Below are 23,304 nucleotides of genomic sequence, written 5' to 3' on the forward strand. Positions count from 1 at the left end.
GACCTGGATATAGTGCCGGAAAAGGTTTAATGGCCTCACAGGTGTTGTCAAGATCAGTAACTGCATCTTCAAATGCCATATCCTGTCAACTCACACACTGCTCAGTGCACACACCTCCATCACTCACCTATCGGCAATCACTAGAAATTAGGATTCATGCTTAAAATTCAAATGCTCCACCTCACTTTCACACAATTATCACTGCTACAAGCCTCATGGTCACATCTCGCAGCTTTTATATACTTCCAGCTATTCAGCTATGACAGGCAGATCAGCCAAACACATTGTAACACTCTCACTGACACTCTTCCCTCTCTCTTGAAGGACAAGGTGACACATAACAGTAGGCAGTAGCAAAGAACCAGCAGGGGTCAGGCATGTCTGCATGTTCTCACTACCTTCTGAAAGACAGGACTGCGAATTAGTGGGCTGGCAGTGACTGAAATCATTGCAATCAGCATCGACAAGAACATCCATGATGATGGTATATTCCTCCCTTATAGAACTTCTCAAATCCCTCTTAACCTCATCCCACAATCTGATACGATATATAAGCTATAGACGGTGTAACCATGTACCTTTTGCTTTCCACCCACCCTCATCCTCTCATCCCAATCTTCCCCTTCTGCATCTCCATTTTCAGATACCCAGGAACTGTTGCCTGGCCAGCCAGTGGTGCCTGAGAATGAAGGCCCAGAGCAATAGTAGACTTCTGAGAAAGAAGCACTGCCATTTGATCTCCAAGAGGGGATTTGAAAGAGGTTTTTTAAAATCATGAAGAGTTTGGACAGAGTAAATAAAGAGTAACTGTTAGCAATGGCTGAATGGTCGATAATCAGAAGGTACAGATTAAGGTTATCGGCAAAAGAACCATAAGCAATATGAAGAAAAACCTTTTTTCGCAATACGGATTTGGAATGCACTGCCTGATAGGATGGTGGGGAGACAGTGGCGTAGTGGTATTGTCATTGGACAAGTGGAGTTTGCAAGTTCTCCCTGTGTCTGCGTGGGTTTCCTCCGGGTGCTCCGGTTTCCTCCCACAAGCCAAAAGACTTGCAGGTTGGTAGGTAAATTGGCCATTATAAATTGCCCCTAGTATAGGTAGGTGGTAGGGAAATATAGGGACAGGTGGGGATGTGGCAGGAATATGGGATTAGTGTAGGATTAGTATAAATGGGTGGTTGATGGTCGGCACAGACTCGGTGGGCCGAAGGGCCTGTTTCAGTGCTGTATCTCTAAACTAAACTAAACTAAACTAAGTAACCCAGAGACCCAGGGTATTGCTCTGCGGACATGGGTTCGAATCCCACCACGGCAGAAGATGGTATTTGAATTCAATTAATAAAATCTGGAATTAAAAAGCTAGTCTGATGATGGCCATGAAACCATTGTCTGTTGATATAAAAAACCCATCAGGTTCACAAATGAAATCTGCTCTCCTTACCTGGTCTGGTCAACATGTGACTCCAGACCCACAGCAAAGTGGTTAACTCTTAACTGTCCTCTGAAATGGCCTAGCAAGCCACTCAGTTGAATCTAATCGCTATGAAATCAATAAGAAATGAAACCACACAGACCACCTGGCATCGACCTAGGCACCAGAAACGACAACCATCTTCAGCTGTTACATCAATGACCTTTCTTCAATCAGTAAGGTCAGAAGTGGGGATGTTCGCTGATGATTGCCCAATGTTCAGCATCATTCGCAACAATATCCAGACTTGAGCTGATAAGGAGCAAGTAACAGTCATGCCATACAAGTGCCAGGCAATGACCATCTCCAACAAGAGAGAATCTAACCATCTCCCCTTGACATTCAATGGCATTACGACTGCTAAATCCCCTGGGGGTTACCATTGACCAGAAGCTGAACTGGAGAAACCATATAAATACCGTGGCTAAAAGAACAGATCAGAGGCTAGGAATCCTGCGGCGAGTAACTCACCTCCTGACTCCCTAAAGCCTGTCCAACATCTACAAGGCACAAGTCAGGAGTGTGATGGAATACTCTCCACTTGCCTGGATGGGTGCAGCTCCAACAACACTCAAGAAGTTCAACACGATCCAGGACAAAGCAGCCCACTTGATTGTCACCCCATTCACAAACATTCACCCCCTCTACCACCTATGCGCAGTTGCAGCAGTGTGTACCATCTACAAGATGCACTACAGCAATGCACAAGGCTCCTTAGACAGCACCTTCCAAACCCATGACCTCTACCACCCAGAAGGACAAGGGCAGCCGATGCGTGAGAACACCACAACCTGCAAGTTCCCCTCCAAGTCACACACTATCCTGACTTAGAGCCTTCGGCCCATTGTGTCTGTGCCGGCCATCAAGCACCTAACTATTCTAGTCCCATTTTCCAGCACTTGGCCCATAGCTTTGTATGCTATGGCGTTTCAAGTGTTCATCTAAATACTTCTTAAATGTTGTGAGGGTTCCTGCCTCTACCACCACTTCAGGCAGTGTATTCCAGATTCCAACCACCGTCTGGGTGAAAATTCTTTCCTCAAATCCCCTCTAAACCTCTTGCCCCTTACCTTAAATCTATGCCCCCTGGTTATTGACGACTCCATTAAGCGAAAAGGTCTCTTCCTATCGAACCTATCAATGCCCCTCATAATTTTGTATACCTCAATCATGTCCCCCCTCATCCTTCTCTGTTCTAAGGAAAACAACCTTAGTCTTTTCAGTCTCTCTTCATAGCTGAAATGCTCCAGCCCAGGCAACATCCTGGTGAATCTCCTCTGCACCCTCTCCAGTGCAATCACATCCTTCCTATAGTGTGGTGCCCAGAACTGTACACAGTACACCAGCTGTGTCCTAACTAGCGTTTTATACAGCTCCATCATAGCCTCCCTGCTCTTATATTCTATGCCTCGACTAATAAAGGGAAGTATCCCATATGCCTTCCTAACCACTTTATCTACCTGTGCTGCTGCCTTCAGTGATCTATGGACAAGTACACCAAGATCCCTCTGACACTCTGTACTTCCTAGGGTCCTACCATCCATCCATTGTATATTCCCTTGTCTTGTTAGTCCTCCCAAAATGCATCACTTCACACTTCTCAGGATTAAATTCCATTTGCCACTGCTCCGCCCATCTCACCAGCCCATCTATATCGTCCTGTAATCTAAAGCTTTCCTCCTCACTATTTACGACACCACCAATTTTCATGTCATCCGCGAACTTACTTATCATCTCTCCTATGTTCACGTCTAAATTATTAATGTACACTACAAACAGCAAGGGTCCCAGCACCGATTTCCCTGTGGTACGCCACTGGTCACAGGCTTCCACTCACAAAAACAACCCTCGACCATTACCCTCTGTTTCTTGCCACTAAGTCAATTTTGGATCCAAATTGCCAAATTGCCCTAGATCCCATGGGCTCTTACCTTCTTAACCAATCTCCCATGCAGGACCTTATCAAAAGCCTTACTGAAGTCCATGTAGACTACATCAACTGCTTTACCCTCACACATCTAGTCACCTCCTCGAAAAATTCAATCAAGTTAGGAAGACACGATCTCCCCCTGACAAAGCCATGCTGAATATCCCTGATTATTCCCTGCCTCTCCAGGTGGAGATTAATCCTGTCCCTCAGAATTTTTTCCAATAGTTTCCCAACCACTAATGTTAGACTCACTGGCCTGTAATTACCTGGTCTATCCCTGCTACCCTTCTTGAATAATGGTACCACATTCGCTGTCCTCCAATCCTCTGGCACCTCTCCCGTGGCCAGAGAGGATCTGAAAATTTGTGTCAGTGCCCCTGCTATCACCTCCCTTACCTCACACAACAGGCTGGGATACATCTCATCTGGGCCTGGGGAGTTATCCACTTTTAAGCCCGCTAAAGCATCTAATACTTCCTCCCTTTCAATGTTAATATGTTCAAGTATATTGCAATCCCCCTCCCTGATCTCTACACCTACCTCGTCGTTGTCCACAGTGAAAACAGATGAAAAGTAATTATTTAAAACCTCACCTGTGTCCTCGGGTTCCACACACAGATTGCTACTTTGGTCCCTAATGGGCCCTACTCTTTCCCTGGTTATCCTCTTGCCCTTAATATACTTATAAAACGCCTTAGGAGTTTCCTTTATATTGACCGCCAATGTTTTTTCATGTCCCCTCTTCGCTCTCCTAATTACTTTTTTAAGTACCCCCTACACTTTCTATACTCTTCTAATGCCTCTGCTGTTTTCAGCGCTCTGAATCTGCCATAAGCCTCCTTTTTTTTCCTGATCCAATACTCTATATCCCTTGACATCCAGGGTTCCCTGGACTTGTTAGTCCTAACCTTCACCTTAATGGGTACATGTTGGCTCTGAACTCTCACTATTTCCTCTTTGAATGCCTCCCACTGGCCTGATGTAGACTTTCCTACAAGTAGCTGCTCCCAGTCCACTTTGGCCAGATCCTGTTTTGTCAAATTGAAATCAGCCTTCCCCCAATTCAGTACGTTTATTTCTGGCCCTTCTTTGTCCTTTTCCATAACTACCTTAAATCTTCCTTCACCGTAGCTGGGTCAAAATCCTGGAAGTCCCTTCCTAATGGCACTGCTGGTGTACCCACCTCATGTGCACTGCAGCGGTTCAAGAAGGCGGCTCACCTTCTCAAGGGCAGTATATGCTGGCCTAGCCAACGACGCCCACATCCCATGAACAAATAAAAAAAAAACAGGTTCAATAGTCTTCAGAAGGGAATTGGATAAATACTTGATGGAGAAAAAATTGCAGGGATACAAAAAAAAGTTGGGGAGTGGGACTAAGTAGATTACTCTTCGAAAGAGCTAGTGCCGAATTAATGGGCCGAATGACCTTGTTCTGTGCTGTACTACTCTATGATTCTATGATTTTCCATTTCATTCAAAAATCACAACCACAGAAGTGTGTATAATTATGTAGCCTGCTACTTTTTCGTGAATCTCTAAAAGCCTTACTAATACTCTTGTCAAATAGTTAGTGTGCAACTGACAAAACCAAAACACTTTAAAGCATGTATTAAGAACCAACACATGAAAGACAAAATTTATGACTTGTGTCTAAGTAGGTAAATGACTAGAATCTAGCTACCAATGTTGAAATATTATCATATTCGAATTGATCTTGTTCCTGCTTACTACTGCACAACCAAAAAAGGGTGATGGCCTAGTTCCTCTGAACCTCTGCAGCTGATGTCCACTATAGATAATGAGGAGAGGAAGATGATTCCAAGTTTGCTTGTATTGCATTCTTTTCACGAAGTGGAACATCTCATTACTGCCAGGAAGAACATCACTTCTTATCACTGCCAGCTGAAGCATTGAAATCTTATTGTTAGTAATTGTTTGAGTGATCATAACTGGTTTGAAATCAATAATACAAATTGGCAATATAATTCAATGTGAAATTGATAAGTAACATTAACAATGAACATGGTCAGGCCAATTTTCCTCTGCTTTGCTCTCAGTTCCAGGGGTAAGGCAGAGGAAAAGAGTCAGAAACTTGTAACACCTCCTTTGCATTGGCTTGGGATTTTCAAGGCTAGCCTGAGGCAAGAGCGCGATAGTGTTTTTACTCTCAGAGTAAATGCAAGTACCCAAATTGTACTTAAGTGTGGAAGGAGGGACATAATTTATACTATGAAAATGGTAGGTGGTCCGCGGGATCCTTTGCCTAAGTACTTCGCAAACAAAAAAGTTTGCGAACCGCTAATCTAAAGGGTTGGAGGCTTTGTTACTGGACAATAGCCAAAGGCCCTGGAATTGGCAACCATTACTCTCATGCCTGCAGTAAGAATTCGATTTCCACCCATGTGCCTAGGCATAAGGTATCAACAAAAAGCAGGCTTGTGCCTCGTGTGTTGAACTAGTGTCATGACCTTAACCTTCAAATATGGGCAGGTTCAGATTACACCAAACCTCCATATCCACCCAACCTCTTTGTCTCTGAACAATCTACTCAATTCCTGTATCCACACCTTTCCGTTGCTTCAATATCACTCAACTCACCCTCAACTCTCCATCCAATGTTGTTCACTCCCATTTGGTGCCCTCTCCAAATGATGGATTTCAGAGTCTAGAGTCCCCCTCAATTAATTTCCCTCCTTCCTTCATTGTCCTGTTCTGCCTTCCCATCCATTTCCCTCAAAGAGGCTTTGATTGCTTTCAAAATTCAAATTAAGAAATCAAATTAGAATGAGGAAAAGTTGTTTTTCTGCCTTCTGCCCTATCTGTCTCTTTCCATTCATCATTTGTATGGGCTGAATTTGACAAAGAGGCCTGAGGTCCCGCTGTCAGAACGGATAGCGGGAATCATTGCTGCGTAGGTGGGGAAGTGGGCAATTAACTGCGGGGAGGCGGAGGAGCCATCCACTCAGGTGGCACGGACGGCGTGAAGTCATTCCACTGGAAGTGCTGCTGCCATATTTAAAGGGCTGCCAGCATTTTGTCAAATGGAATCTTCCACAGAGGCAGCGCAGAGGGAGACCTGAAAAACAAGGCATTAATTGGAATGGCTGAAGGATGATCTAGGGTGGCTCCACGATTTACTGATGCCTCCCTGCAGGTTCTCCTCCAGGCTGCGTGGGCAAGGAGGGAAGTCCGCTCCTCCCAAGATGGGAGGAGGATACCAGACAGACAGACCAAACACTGGCACGCCCGACAGCTGAGGCCACTCACACTTGGAGGACTGTGGGAGATGCTGAGCTTCAGGCAAATAACATACCTCTGGAGTCGTCAAAAAGCAGCAGATGCTAGACCTGCAGCTTGAGGTGCAGAAACATCTGGTGGAACTTCCTGAGGCTATGCGCACACATGCGCTAACAATAGGAGGAGTTCATCCAGGCCACGGGTGCAGCCACGTCTCTGGCTTGTGTGCACATTGCTTCCTCCATTGAGAAACTGGTGACCCTCATGGAATGCCACATCCAGCATACCATCCAGTGGATGCCGGCGATGCGCACTGATCTGCATGCCATTGCCACATCCGTGAGCTCTATGAAGCGATGGCTGGGCGAGAGGGGGTGAGGGGCCTGGAGTCACCACCTTGTCCTTAGGCTCCTTAGGCGAGCAGGGAAGGACAAGTGTGCCCTGAAAGGCTAGAGGAGCGGCTGCCTGCAGCATCTGGGGGCTCCTCTCATGGACAGTAGATCCACGCCCCTTTGTCAGTGACATCAGCACCTCACGTAGAGTCATAGAGTCGTACAGCATAGAAGCAGGCCCTTCGGCCCAGCGCATCCATGCCGACCATAATGCCTATCTATACTAATCTCACCTGCCTGCATTAATTCCATATCCCTCTATGCCTTTCTCATTCAAGCACCTTTCTCATTCAAGTACCTCTTAAATGTTGCTACTGTTCCTGCCTCCACCACCTCCTCTGGCAGCTCATTCCAGATACCCACTGTGTGAAAAATTTACCTCTTTGATCCCCTTTAAACTTCCTCCCTCTCACCTTAAATCTATGCCCTCTAGTTTTAGTCACCCCTACCATGGGAAACAGACCCTGGCTATCTATCCTATCTATGCCTCTCATAATTTTATATACCTCTATCATGTCCCCCCTCAGCCTCCTTCGCTCCAGGGAAAACAGACCCAGCCTATCCAATCTCTCTTTATAACTCAAGCCCTCCAAACCAGACAACATCCTTGTGAATCTTTTCTGCACCCTCTCTAGCTTAATCACATCTTTCCTGTAGTGCAGCGACCAGAACTGCACACAGTACTCCAAATGCAGCCTAACCAATGTTATGTACAACTGTAACATGACGTCCCAACTCTTGTACTCAATGTCTCGGCCAATGAAGGGAAGCATGCCATACGCCTTCTTCACCACCCTGTCTATCTGTGTTGCCTCTTTCACGGAACTATGTATTCGCACACCAAGGTCTCTCTGCTTAACAACACTCCCCAGGGCCCTGCCACTCACTGTATATGTCCTGCCCTGGTTTAACTTCCCAAAATGCATCACTTCGCACTTGTTTGCGTTAAATTCCATTTGCTACTCCCTTGCCCACTTTCCCAGTTGATCTATATCCTGTTGTAACCTTAGACAACCTTCTTCACTATCCACTGTACCACCAATTTTGGTGTCATCTGCAAACTTACTAATCATGCCCCTTACATTCACATCCAAGTCATTAATATATATGACAAACAACAGAGGGCCCAGCACCGATCCCTGAGGCACAGCACTGGTCAGTAGCCTCCAATCTGAAAAACAACCCTCCACTACCATCCTCTGCCTCCAATCACCAAGCCAATTTTGTATCCAATTGGCTAGCTCACCCTGGATCCCATGTGTTCGAACCTTCTGGACCAGCCAACCTTGTCAAAGGCCTTGCTAAAGTCCATGTAGACAACGTCCACTGCCCTGCCCTCGTCAATCCTCTTGGTCACCTCCTCAAAAAACTCAATCAAATTCGTGAGACATGATCTCCCACCCACAAAGCCATGCTGACTATCCCTAATCAGACCTTGCCTTTCCAAACGCATATAAATCCTGTGTCTCAGAATCTCTTCCAATAACTTTCCCACCACTGATGTAAGGCTCACCAGCCTGTATTCCCTGGTTTATCCCTGCTGCCCTTCTTAAATAAAGGCACAACATCCAGTCTTCGGGTACCTCACCCGTGGCTAACGATGATACAAAAATCTCTGCCAGGGCCCCAGCAATCTCCTCCCTTGCTTCCCATAGAATCCTACGATACACCTGGTCAAGCCCTGGGGATTTATCCACCTTAATGCGCTTCAAAACCTCCAACACCTCCTCCTTTGTAATGTTGATATGCTCCAGGATATCGCTGTTCCCTCCCTTGAACTCACTAGCTTCCATGACCTTCTCCACAGTAAATACAGACGAGAAGTATTCATTTAAGAGCTCGCCCATTTCCCGTGGCTCCATACATAGATTACCACACTGATCCTTAAGGTGACCTACTCTCTCCCTAGTTACCCTTTTACTCTTAATATAGATTAGATTAGATTAGAGATACAGCACTGAAACAGGCCCTTCGGCCCACCGAGTCTGTGCCGACCATCAACCACCCAGTTATACTAATCCTACACTAATCCCATATTCCTACCCAACATCCCCACCTGACCCTATATTTCCCTACCACCTACCTATACTAGTGACAATTTATAAAGGCCAATTTACCTACCAACCTGCAAGTCTTTTGGCTTGTGGGAGGAAACCGGAGCACCCGGAGAAAACCCACGCAGACACAGGGAGAACTTGCAAACTCCACACAGGCAGTACCCAGAATCGAACCCGGGTCCCTGGAGCTGTGAGGCGGCAGTGCTAACCACTGCGCCACTGTGCCGCCCAATATACTTGTAGAATCTTTTAGGATTCTCCTTTATCTTATCTGCCAGGGAAATCTCATGGCCCCTTTTCAAAGAACAAAGAACAAAGAACAGTACAGCACAGGAACAGGCCATTCGGCCCTCCAAGCCTGCGCCGATCTTGATGCCTGCCGAAACTAACACCTTCTGCACTTCCGGGGCCCATATCCCTCTATTCCCTTCCTATTCATATATTTGTCAAGATGTCTCTTAAACGTCGCTATCGTATCTGCTTCCACCACCTCCCCTGGCAGCAAGTTCCAGGCACTCACCACCCTCTGCGTAAAAAACTTGCCTCGCACATCCCCTATAAACTTTGCCCCTCGCACCTTAAACCTATGTCCCCTCGTAACTGACTCTTCCACCCTGGGAAAAAGCTTCTGACTATCCACTCTGTCCATGCTGCTCATAACTTTGTAAACCTCTATCATGTCGCCCCTCCACCTCCGTCGTTCCAGTGAAAACAATCCGAGTTTTGCCAACCTCTCCTCATAGCTAATGCCCTCCAGACCAGGCAACATCTTGGTAAACCTCCTCTGTACCCTCTCCAAAGCCTCCACGTCCTTCTGGTAGTGTGGCGACCAGAATTGCACGCAATATTCTAAGTGTGGCCTAACTAAGGTTCTGTACAGCTGCAACTAATTCGCCCTCCTAATTTCCTTCTTAAGTGTACTCCTACATCTCTTATACTCCTTCAGGGACTCGCTCGATCCCAGCTGCCTATACCTGACATATGCCTCCTTCTTTGTCCTGACCAGACCCTCAATATCCCTCGTCAACCAAGGTTCCCTAAACCTGCCAGCCTTGCCCTTCAATCGAACAGGGACATGCCGGCCCTGAACTCTTCCTATCTCACTTTTAAAAGCCTCCCACTTGCCGGATGTCCCTTTACCTGTAAACAGCCTCTCCCATTCAATTTTTGAGAGTTCCTGTCTGATGCCATCGGAATTAGCCTTCCCCCAATTTAGGACTTCAACCTGAGGACCAGTCCTATCCTTTTCCATAACTATCTTGAAGCTAATAGAGTTATGGTCACTGGTCCCAAAGTGCTCCCCCACTGACACATCAACCACCTGCCCAGACTCATTTCCTCTGAGGAGGTCGAGTGTAGCCCCTTCTCCAGTAGGGCCATCCACATACTGCTTCAGAAAACTATCCGGGACACACTTAACAAATTCTTCCCCATCTGCTCCCTTAGCACTAATGCAGACCTAGTCAATATTAGGGAAGTTAAAATCACCTACTATTACAACCCTATAATTCCTACACCTACCTGTGATTTCCCTACGTATATGCTATTCCAATTCCCTCTGACTATTTGGGGGCCGATAGTATAATCCCATCAAAGTGATCACCCCTTTCTTATTTTTAAGTTCTACCCATATGGCCTCGCTGAACATTCTCCCCGGGATATCCTCTCTAAGTACTGCCGTGATGTCCTCCCTAATCAAAACGTAGCCGTGATGACAGAGGTAGCTCCTGCACCAGTGAAGAGAGCCCTCAATATGCCGGGGCCCTTCAGGCCTCAGGCAGCCAGAGGATGTTTACCAAAGGTCAGTAGCCGCCTCCACCTCAGCTGACAGTGTAGGGGGAGATCAACATAGCAGCACACGTAAGCCACATACCATTTAGCTGCACTTGAGGTTCATGGGTTTATGTTTTGTTAATTCAACCTTGCAATGTTTGTGTTTTCCAATAAATGAGGAATGGTGCAAGGTAAGAGGAATCCTTTAATTTTTTGCAGACCACTGGGCCTTTAAGAGCACCCTGGCTCCCTCAAATGGTGTGATGGGAAGGACCACGTCAAGTGAGGTCAATGCATTCCCCATGCCACCGTCTAATGTATTTAATGTGCAGGGAAATGGTAGAGGCAATCAAGGAAATGGCAACAAATGTTGCAGAGGGCTATAGCATTATTTGATTGCATGGATCTGTTATTACCATTTGAAATCTGCCAGTATTAGCACACCACGAGCCTCCCTTGCACGTATCTCATGGTGCCTTGCCTGCAGTTTCTGGGGATCTTCATCATACGGCGCCTGGTCACCATCTTCTTCCTTATCCCCTTCCTTGGAGGAGGCATCACACTCCAGGATGTCCTCATTGCTCAAAGCTTCTCCCCTCTGTAGAATCAGATTGTGCAGAGCACAGCACACCATCCCGATATGCAAGACCCTTGCTGGAGCACACTGAAGAGCTCCACCAGATCAATCCAGGCAACTGAACCATCTAAGGCCTATTCATTGGTCACTCGAGTTGTCCTGTGGCAGATGTTGTATCTCTCCTCTGCATTTGTGCTTGGGTGCTGTATAGGTGTTCGCAGCCATGTCTTTAGAGGGTAGCCCTTACCATTCTTAAAGACACGCAGTGGGGCCGGAAAGGTTCTGGCACCTAGGAATGCCTTAGTACGTAGGAGTCTTGGCACCTTCCCAGGAACGTTGTACAGACAGAAGGATCCATTTGCGGTGGTCACAGACCAGTTGCACATTGAGCTAGTTGAAGCCCTTCCTGTTGATGAAGGCTGCTCATAGAGTCATAGAGTTATACAGCACAGAAACAGGCCCTTTCGGCCCATCGAGTCTGTGATGGCCATCAAGCACCTAACTATTCTAGTCCCATTTTCCAGCACTTGGCCCATAGCCTTGTATGTTATGGCATTTCAAGTGCTCATCTAAATATTTCTTAAATGTTGTGAGGGTTCCTGCCTCTGGCAGTGTATTCCAGATTCCAACCACTGTCTGGGTGAACATTTTTTCCTCAAATCCCCTCTAAACCTCTTGCCCCTTACTTTAAATCTATGCCCTCTGCCCTGGTTATTGACCCCTCCGCTAAGGGAAAATGTCTCTTCCTATCTAACCGATCTATGCCCCTCATAATTGTGTATACCTCAATCATGTCCCCCCTCAGCCTTCTCTGTTCTAAGGAAAACAACCTTAGCCTTTTCAGTCTCTCTTCGTAGCTGAAATGCTCCAGCCCAGGCAACATCCTGGTGAATCTCCTCTGCACCCTCTCCAGTGCAATCACATCATTCCTATAGTGCGGTGCCCAGAACTGTACACAGTACTCCTGTTGTGGCCTAACTAGCGTTTTATACAGCTCCAACATAACCTCCCTGCTCTTTTATTCTATGCCTCGGCTAATAAAGGCAAGTATCTCATATGCCTTCCTAACCACCTTATCTACATGTTCTGCTGCCTTCAGTGATCTATGGACGAGTACACCAAGGTCCCTCTGACCTTCTGTACTTCCTAGGGTACTACCATCCATTGTATATTCCCTTGTCTTGTTAGTCCTCCCAAAATGCATCACCTCACACTTCTCAGGATTAAATTCCATTTGCCACAACTCCGCCCATCTTACCAGCCCATCTATATCGTCCTGTAATCTAAGGCTTTCCTCCTCACTATTTACAACACCACCAATTTACGTGTAATCTGCGAACTTACTTATCATACCTCCTATATTCATGTCTAAACCATTAATGTACACTACAAACAGCAACCTATTCTGTGGAAGCTTTGATGACCACATGCATGCAGCCGATGACACCCTGCACCTGGGGGAAATCCAGCGATGGCTTTGAACCCTATAGCCCTCTCAGCTTGATTTTCTGGATTGGTGCAAAACCGCACATACTGGCTGGCCCTCTTGAAGATGGCATTGATGGCCATCTTGACGCAGCGTTGAGCTGCAGACTGAGAGATCCCATACATACCTCCTGAAGATCCTTGGAATGGTTCTGAGGTGTAGAAATTCAGTTCCACAGGGACCTTCAGTACCAAAGGCATTGGGTGCCTACCCCTCCCCATAGGGCTCAGCTCATCCTCCATCATGGCACACAGTCTGTGACCGCCTCCCTGGAGAGGCACAGTCTTTAGCGACACTGCTGCTCTGACGTTTCCTGGCAGCTGAGCCTCTGACGGTAGACCCTTTGTGGTGGGTAATCTCTTCTGTGTACAAGTGGCTGGTCTTGTGCCCCTCTGCGCCCTCCGCCTCCCTGCCCCCTCCGAGACAGATGCTATTGGTGCCCCTCTGGTTGCTGCTGCGTTGCTGCCTGTGGATGCAGCTCTCTCCCCTCTGATGCTCCTCCTCACTGGAGGGCTTGAAACCTGAGTGAGTGAGACCCATATCAAGTAGCTGCACTCACTTTCCAGGGCCCTCCACCTCCCCCCCTCTTGCTATGTACCTACAACTGCCACGTTCGAGATGGCACTCAAGCAGTATGCCCTTGCTGTGCTGGAAAGTTTGTCCCTGCTCCTGATTGCCACTCCTGCTCCCCCACTCTTCCGCCCTCCCTGCCAAGCCATGCTACCATTCACAATGGCTGCCGTCGCAAGTCAACACTGAACTCCTGCTAATCCACCGCCTCCTTATACCTAGCGAGGCTCTGAAGCCCCACTGTTCTTGTGTGCTGCAGCAAAAATGAGAAATCACTGGTAAAATAGGAGTTAGTTGCCTGTTTAATAGGCTTAATTAACTTTTTGTCATGTTTCCGCGCAAGGTCCTCCCGCCAGCCTGTCTGTCCTTGGTAATATCTGGTTGCAGCATAAAGACAGCAGGTTTCCCTCCCTATGCCTTCATCACTTTATTAAAGATCCTCCTGCCTCCCAGTCTATCACTGGAGGGCTGATAAAATCCAGCCCTATGTTTCTCTTTTCCCTACTGCCATCTCACAAGTGTGCACAATTAGCATCAGTGTTCTCTGTCATCTAAACACAGGTGAAAACATAGTTGGCCTCAACTTTTACACTCTCTTTTAGCTCCCTCTCTCTCCCTCTTTTAGTTTAATTATAGAGGGCAGAAAACAAAACCTGCATCAATATAACTCTTACACACACCACTGCTCAATATTAATTTTACCGCAGTCAAGCTTCTGAAATTTGTTGTTTTTTCAAAATGATGTGAAGAGAAGCTACTGGCCACATTCTGCTAAGTAGCTAAAATAACATCATTAGTACAGAAGACTGAATGGTCCCGCACCATTTTGCCAGCCTTCCTGCCTCCGAACTTGTCCCCAAATGGCCTGGAAAATTCCAGCCACAGTTACTCAGAACAATGGGCTGGATTTTGTGTTATAGAGTCGTACAGCATAGAAACAGGTCCTTCAGCCCACCGCATTGGAGTTGGGGCTCCCGGTACCGGGCTGGAAAGGCAGAGGAATGCCCACCTCTGCCTTTTCATGCCCCCCTGAAGCAATCCTTGGTCTTTTTAAATATAAGTTTCTGGAGCTGGGACTGAATGGTGCTAATACATCCTAGGAAATTAGGTATGGTACATACACTCTGACTGCATAATCATAGATCACAGAATCACAACTTTTGACAAAAATAATTTGAAGCCCAGGTTTTTGGCATTCATGTAAAAATGTTCATGAAAATATCAGAAGACACAAACACAAGATTTAATGATGTTATTGTGGATTTTATTTATGTTTATTTTATTGCTGAGACTGCAGCTGCTGGAAAGGCTGAGCACTCTCAAAGAGGGGTAAGTGAGTTTGGGAACACCGGGGCCAAGCAGGCAGGCCGCAGCGTTCGTGGCGGGGGGGAGGTGGCGATGGGGGCCGGTGGTCGTTAAGTACCAGCTGTGCCATTGCCGCACAAGCAGCCATTGCGGCTGGTAAGTCCATCCACGGGCTATGGAATCGCCAAAAAGGAGCCCACTGGAAAGCTGCCAAGTTTCACTGGACAGTCTCCCCATGCAGCAGTAGGCCCCCCCAACACAGGCCCATGAAGGCAGGCAGTGGCCCTTAATTTGCCACTTAAGTGGCTAAATTGACCTCCTGGTAGGGAGCTGATCTGCTAACTTTCCCACCACTGGCAAAATGGCATGGTGGCAGGAAGGTGTCAGGCATCAACCCGTCCCAACACCTTCCCGCACTATTTTGCCAGCCTTCCCGCCTCCGAGCCTGTCCCCAAATGGCCTGGAAAATTCCAGCCACAGTTACTCGGAACAAAGGGCTGGAATTTGTGTTATAGAGTCGTACAGCATAGAAACAGGTCCTTCTGCCCACCGCGTTGGAGGTGGGGCTCCCGGTGCCGGGCTGGAAAGGCAGAGGAATGCCCACCTCTGCCTTTTCATGCCCCCCCTGAAGCAATCCTTGGTCTTTTTAAATATAAGTTTCAGGAGCTGGGATCCCAGTTCTTTCAAGACAGGGATCCTGCCTCCAAGAGCTCCCGACTAATCACAGGGCCGGCAGCTCAGCAGTATTGGCAGTGCAGCCGGGAGCGGTGGCCTTGGACCCAGGCCCAGCGCTGGAACCCGGGACCTCAGGTAAGTGAGGCGGGGACGCCAGGACCAGTCCAGAAGGCCCCAGCGAGAGGTGGGTGGTGGTCGTGCAGTCCTGGGGGATAGGGTTCCCGGGGGGGTAAATTGGTTCCCGGAGGGGTTCCTTCATGGGCCACAGATTGCCCACGGAAGAGGGACCCATCTCCAACCAAGTCTGCAGGGAGTGTGCCTCATGTTACAAGGTGCCCTTCCTGCATGGCGGAGGCACCCACCGCTGTTAGATCCAAGCGGCGGCAGGAAGAGGCCCTTCATTGCCTGTTTATAGGCCACTTAAGGGCCTCAATTGGTCTCTGGGCGGGAAGGATGTCGTCGGCCTATCCAGCCCCTGGGTAGATCGCTTAATGACGGGCCCTCCACCACCACCCCCACCCCCCGCAACCACGTGTCTCAATACTCTGCGCCCCCTCACCTCGAACCCTGCCTCAGGGGACCACATAAAATTCAGCCTAATATGTCAGATGGAAAAAGCTTCAGAAAACATTTTAAGGAATTCATGAGATCCAGGTAATCAGTTTTCTCAATCTCTGGGTAACATAATATATATATAATGCCTACCACATAGTGTTATACTTTTAACGTTTCATTTTATCAGTTACTTCTCATTGCACCACCTGCAAGAGTAACAAGCACTGCAGGCATTTATAATGAGTTTCAATGAGATACAAACCCTACATAACAAACTTAACACATAATAGATTATGTTTACAAACAACTCTAAAATATCTGAACTCCACTCTATTTATACTCCCATATTTCTTCCCTCTTTTCCTGAAGGTGCTGACTCCTGTTGAAGTATGGTTGGGTACACTCTGGAAATCCTCTATTCCATTGACCAAGTGAGGAATCTTCATGAGTAAACTTAGCCACTGGGCATCAGCAGTCTAGTCTTTTATAAAGGACATCATGGTCAAGCTCAATCATGTTTTCACCCAAGTACATTTACTCACTTTCATTCTAGAAAACAATCAAGACAGGCATTTTCGGATAATTTTCCCCTCACTCGTTCATGAGTTGCTCAGCCCATTGTAGTACTCGAGTCACTGTCCCAGCTGAGTTAACTAACTCAGCTTTAGGCTGGATAGCTTAATTCAATACTAGACAGAGCCTTTAATGACTAGACAATCATGGGAAAATATAGGAAAACATTTTTTTAGGAACAGGTAATGGCAATCAGACACAAACAATCGCACTTCTCTTCAGAGGTCAAGTCAACTTACTTGCCTTCTCATTTGTTCTTTCTCTAGAAACTCATTCAATTTCTCATGAACACATTAATACTGTCTGCTTCAATGCCCTTCCCTGGTAACATTTTCTACAACTCTATGGCACTTCAGATGAAACATTTCCTCTTAACTTCCTCATCTTTTATGATGTATTGGATGGCAAAGGGATGGTCTTTTCATACATGACATTGTGTACCTGGATATCTGAGAATCCAGTCCTCAACTGTCCATCTTAAATGAAACATTTGTGGCAACATACACAGTAATTTGAGTTTCTTTGGTCTGGCACAATACGAAATATTTGAAAAAGCCGTGTTCAGCCTTAAAGCTAATTTTTTACATATGTTTCATATGGCCTTTCAGAACCGACCTCTTTTATCAACCTCTCTTAATTTCTGCACCTTGGATTAGCATCTGTTTTTGCTCATACCTTCTTGATGTACCGTGAAACTTTTCTCTCTGTTAAAGGTGAGATATAAATGCAAGTTATTAACCTCACCTTGATAACAGGCTAAAGAGAGGACCCAACACATAATCCTTCAAAAACAACAGACTTCATAACTGATGCAGTTATGAATATGGCAGGTTGTCATTTTATGAATGAGATTGGCTGTTATGAATTTGTATCAAGCCTTGCCTGTAAAAAAGTGAATGGAAGGTGTAGTTTGAACTGGAAATAACTGACGTGGAGACTCTACTTAATTGGCCATGTTGTCTCACTCCTTTATTCAATATAACCTCCCAACAGAGAGGATAGTATTACAAAATGATCAGCTCTTTGGCCACTTAAGTGGTGAAAACATGAGTGGCATGGACAGGGTGGATAGGGAGCAGCTGTTCCCCTTAGTTGAAGGGTCAGTAATGAGGGGACACAAGTTTAAGGTGAGGGCAGGAGGTTTAAGGGGGATTTGAGGAAGAACTTTTTTACCCAGAGGGTGGTGACGGTCTGGAATGCACTGCCTGGGAGGGTGGTAGAGACGGGTTGCCTCACATCCTTTAAAAAGTACCTGGATGAGCACTTGGCAGTCACAACATTCAAGGCTATGGGCCAAGTGCTGGCAAATGGGATTAGGTAGACAGGTCAGGTGTCTTTAATGCATTGGTGCAGACTCGATGGGCCGAAGGGCCTCTTCTGCACTGTATTATTCTGTGATCCTGTGATTCTGGATTCTGTGATTCTTACCATACACTGCCACATTCATAACTGACAAGGAGGTATATGCAAAAACAGATGCTGATCCAAGGTGCAGAGATTAGAAGTGGTGCCCAAAAGCTTGGTAGAAGAGGTAGGTTCTAAAAGGCAATAACAACACACCACACAAAAAAATGATTACCTCACAATACAATGTGACTCAACCAATCCCAACTACACCTGCAATTTAACAGATTGGGTTGCATTTTCGCTTTTCCTGTAATCACAACCAATACATATATGACTGGTACAATTTGCTATAAAATAGGATTTCACCACAGTTCACACCAATTCAGAAAACAGATAATATCAGCTATACTTAACAGTTTTCATAACATACTAAACTGCCAACAGATATATTTACAACAGTAATGATTCACATAAATAAGCAGTATAGCTAAGTAATTGTATAATGTAAGTCTGATACAGTATTACAAATTTGGAAAGAGTCCACAAGGATTAAATGGAAAAAAAACTTGGCAATTTTTTTCAATTCTTTTCTGCAACCAGAGATGAAATACTCATTTGAAAGAAAGAAATTTTGTGCCAGAATTTACTGTGAAAATAATGGTGAGGCTAACAGCATTCACCATTTTTATGCACAATTTGAGCAGCAACTTCAGGTGAGTGCAGATGCGTAGTTAAACATGAAAATACAGAAAGTATGAGATGTGCCACTCTTCTGCAAAGTGTGTGAAAATGTCATCTTGCTATCTAGCTCCCCATTCAAATGTACTGAACAGAGTGAAGTTTCTGAACTTGGATGGCAGATATGAACTAAATTCACCACAGCAAGTTATGGCTTGTCCATTTCTACCCTTTTCTTTACAGTTTTATAAGTTGTAATCAGTGTCAAAATGCTTTTAATACAGTACATTCTAGCACTGAAAACTTACTTTTATATGTGTGGAGTCTCATTCCTTCAATTCTTAATTTTTGTTGGAGATTTTAAATATGTAAAACTTTAAATTTTGGAACTTTATTTTTTACCTGTCTCTTTTCTCTCTCTCTAGCTAGCTCTTAATCCAATCTTTCCTTTATTTCTATTTCTGTACCTGATTTGGCATTGAATTCACCCATGCTAATTTACACTTCCTTCTCAGCCATTGTGCTGTTAATTTCACAATGCTTCACTCTAACTGGTTAAGGAGATACACAGATGCCTGCTCTGTTCACTCAGGTCCCAGATGACCAGGTTTCCTTGCTGTCATGTTCTCAAATTCTACTTTCAGCACAAAATTTAAAAACCTGAATGTGCATGAGCAAGACTAACTAATGACAGATGCCTTTAGATGTTCTGATGCAGCAAAATGTGGTCCATCCTCTCTTACTTAAACAGACAAATTGTTTTATTCTATGGGTGTGACAATACACTCAATGAGCTGGAGCTAGTGATCTTCATAAATACTGGGGATACATTAAAATTAATACCAGACACCATGTATCATGACATTAAACAAAATAATGCCTCAAAGATTTCAAAGATCCTATTCATTCTTTTGTCCACAGAAGATTTTCAGAACTCACTTGTGTCTACAGTCCTCGAAAGTTATAGATTTACAACAAACATAAAAAAAATACGTTAACACTAAGTCGTCAGCAGATATCTTCAACTTATTAATATTTCATTGCTAAGTTAACCTAAAGTATTTAACAAATTATATTAACTTATACTGGCATTCATTCAGTCTCTGTAATTGCACAAGTTTATATTTTTAATCATTTCATTCACTTATGGTTATTTTGATGCATAGAGACAAAAACAGTGACCAAAAATTCCTAACTGGATATGAATGAAAAAGCATCAGAAAACAGATGAGATGCTGAACCAAACATCCTTAACAGTCCTCATGGCCAAACAAAATGTCCTGCTACAATGCAATTTGGAAAAGAGATGTATAAAATGAAACTAATTGATCCCTGTTAACTTACTTGGAAGATGTGTTGTTAAGAATGGTATTTTGATTGGAGGCAGTGTCAGTAGATGATATGGTTGGGTATTTGCAGGAGACAAATCCTGGGTTGCTTCTGTTTCGATTGCAACCATTGCTGCTGCTGCTGCTGCTGCTGTAGCTAATACAACTGCCTGATTATTAGCAACCCATTTGAAAGTTGGCTCACAATCACCTGTGAATAAATCACACTCACCTTATATTGTGATTTATATATTGAAAGTTTGGCTTCAAAGTTAAAATTCACACAGATTTAAAGATTATCTTAACCACTGCTATATCACTTCTGTCTATGTTTCAATAAATATCTACAAATAAGAAGATATTAGTAGATTTATTTTGCATACTGAAAAATGCTACTGTTATAAAGAACAACCAAAACAAAACAAATTATGGAATTGAACAGATGAAAATTTTTCTGTCAAGTATTTTACCAATTTCCTTATTATCATTACAGTGCTGAATTCATAAGAACATAAGAAAGAGCAAGAGTAGGTCGTATGGCCCATCAAGCCTGCTCGACCATTCAATAAGATCATGGTTGAACTTTTACATCAACTCCACTTTCCTGCCCTATCCCAATATCACTTGATTCTATTAGTGACCAAAAGTCTGTTGATCTCAGTCTTGAATATACTCATAACTGAGGATTCACCATCCTCTGGGGTAGAGAATTACAAAATTTGACAACTCTCTTGAATGAAAAATTTCTCCTCAACTCAGTCCTAAATCCGTTATCCTGAGACTATGACCCCTTGTTCTAGATCCTCCAGCCAGAGGACACACCTCTCAGCATCTATGCTTTCAAACCCTCTAAGAATTTTATACATTTCAGTGAGACAAACTCTCATTCTTCTGACCTCCAGAGAATATAGGCCCATTCTACTCAATCGCTGCTCATCGGACTCTCATCTCAGGAATCAGTGAATCCTCATTGCATCCCTTCTAAGGCAAGTATATCCTTCCTTCCAAATCTATAACAGTACACCAGGTGTGTTTTCACCAAAGCATTGGACAATTGCAGCAAGACTTTCTTATTTATATGTTCCAAGACCCTGGCAATAAAGGCTTTGCTTTCTGAATTGCTTGCTGTACCAGCACGTTAACTGACAGTGATTTTTGTACGAGCATCCCCAAATTCCTCTGAAGACCAACTGGTCTTTCAGCTTTTAAAAAAATTCTGCTTTTCCACTCGTTCTACCAAACTGGATATTTTCACTTTATTGATAGAGAAGAGCTTTTACAAGCTCCATATACTTCTGCAGCCTGCTTGTGTCTTCCTCACTGTTTACTTCCAGCTAACTTTGTATCTTCGTTATACTTGGATACATTACATGCAGTCTCCTCATCTAAGTCTTTGATATAGATTATAAATACCTGAGGCCCAAACACTGATCCTTATGGCACTTCTCTAGCTGTACCCTGCCATCCTGAAAATGACCCATTTATTCATACTCGGTTTTCTCAAAGGTAGTAATCTCTGGGTTACACCTGGTGCCATGCGCTACTGAGTACAGAAATAGGAAGATAAAGCTGATGAATACATGGCTGGAGATATGGTGTAGGAGGGAGGGCTTCAGATTCTTGAGGCATTCTTGAGTCTGGGGAAGTGGGACTTGGACAAGCCATATGGGTTGCACCTCAACAGGGCTGGGACCAATATCCCAGCAGGGGTTTTTCTAGGGCTGTAGGGGTGGTTATAAACTAGCTTGGCAGGGGGGTGGGAATCTGAGAGTAGATTCAGAAGGGAGAGATGAAAAATTGAAAATGAAGACAGAAAATTAGTAATCATGTTTGGAAGGCAAAGAAAACAAAGGCTAGAAAATAGACAAAAGGGAGTTCGGCAGTTCCAGATGGTATATACTTCAGTGCAAGAAGTCCAGGCAATAAGGCAGATAAGCTGAGAGCACAGATTATCACATGGGAGTATGATATTATAGCTATTACTGAGACATGGCTGAAAGAAGGGCAGGAACGGCAGCTCAACATTTCTGGTTACAGAGTTTTCAGGTGAGATAGAGAGGGGCTAGAAGAGGAGAGAAGGGTCACAATATTGATTAAAGAAACAATTATAGCTGTGAGGATGGACAATATGGTCGAAGGATCATCAAATGAAGCCATATGGGCGAAACTGAAGAACAAAAAAAGGGGCAATCACACTATTGGGAGTATACTATAGAACCTAAAAGCAATCAGAGGGAGGTAGAAGTACAAATATGTATGCAAATCTCTGAGAAGTGCAAAAACAATAGGGCAGTAATTGTGGGAGATTTCAACTATTCTAATATTAACTGGAATAGAATTAATGTGAAAGGCACAGAGGGAGCAGAATGCTTAAAATGCATTCAGGAGAACTTTTTTTTAGCCAGTATGTAACAAGCTCTATAAAAAAGGGGCAGTTCTGGACTTTCATATAGGGGATGAAGCTCGGCAGGTGGAAGGGGTATTAGCTGGGGAGCACTTTGGTGGGTATGATCATTTTTTTTTTTATTTAGAGATACAGCACTGAAACAGGCCCTTCGGCCCACCGAGACTGTGCCGAGCATCAACCACCCATTTATACTAATCCTACACTAATTCCATATTCCTACCACATCCCCACATTTCCCTACCACCTACCTACACTAGGGGCAATTTATAATGGCCAATTTACCTATCAACCTGCAAGTCTTTGGCATGTGGGAGGAAACCGGAGCACCCGGAGGAAACCCACGCAGACACAGGGAGAACTTGCAAACTCCACACAGGCAGTACCCAGAATTGAACCCGGGTCGCTGGAGCTGTGAGGCTGCGGTGCTAACCACTGCGCCACTGTGCCGCCCTAATTCAGTTAGATTTAGGGTAGTTATGGAAAAGGACAAAGATAGACCAGAAATAAAAGTTTCAATTGGGGAAAAGCTAATTTTATTAAGCTGAGGTGTGATTTCGCTAAAGTGGACTGGAAACAGCTACTTGTTGGTACATCAGTGCCAGATCAGTCAGAGGCATTCAAGGATGAGCTAGTGAGGGATCAGAGCAAGTATGCTCCCTCAAAGAAAAAAGTTGGACTAACAAACCCAGAGCCCCCTTAGATGTCAAGCGCTTAAAGGAGAGGATAAAGAAAAAAAAGAGAAGCTTATGATAGATACCAAGGGCTCAATACTGCTGAAAACCTAGAGGAGTTTAAAAAGTGTAGGGTGAAATTAAAAAGGAAATTAAGAAAGCAAAGACAGGGCATGAAAAAATATTGGCAAGTAAAATCAAGGAAAAGATTTTTCATAAATACATAAAAAGTAAGATGATAACTAAGGATAGAGTAGGGCTTATTTG

At 44.8% G+C, this 23,304-nt stretch overlaps 1 protein-coding gene across 1 annotated transcript in view; it reads right to left on the reverse strand.

Annotated features, from left to right (window-relative positions):
* Window positions 1–23,304, reverse strand: part of tcerg1l (transcription elongation regulator 1 like) — a 744,495-nt gene that overhangs the window by 622,533 nt on the left and 98,658 nt on the right. The window contains exon 5 of the mRNA XM_068053340.1: window positions 19,976–20,170. Coding sequence (XP_067909441.1) covers window positions 19,976–20,170 — 195 coding nt within the window. The remainder of the gene's footprint in view (window positions 1–19,975; window positions 20,171–23,304) is intronic.

Source organism: Heterodontus francisci, chromosome 20 (assembly GCF_036365525.1).
Source record: "Heterodontus francisci isolate sHetFra1 chromosome 20, sHetFra1.hap1, whole genome shotgun sequence".
In the NCBI taxonomy this organism is placed as follows: Eukaryota; Metazoa; Chordata; class Chondrichthyes; order Heterodontiformes; family Heterodontidae; genus Heterodontus; species Heterodontus francisci.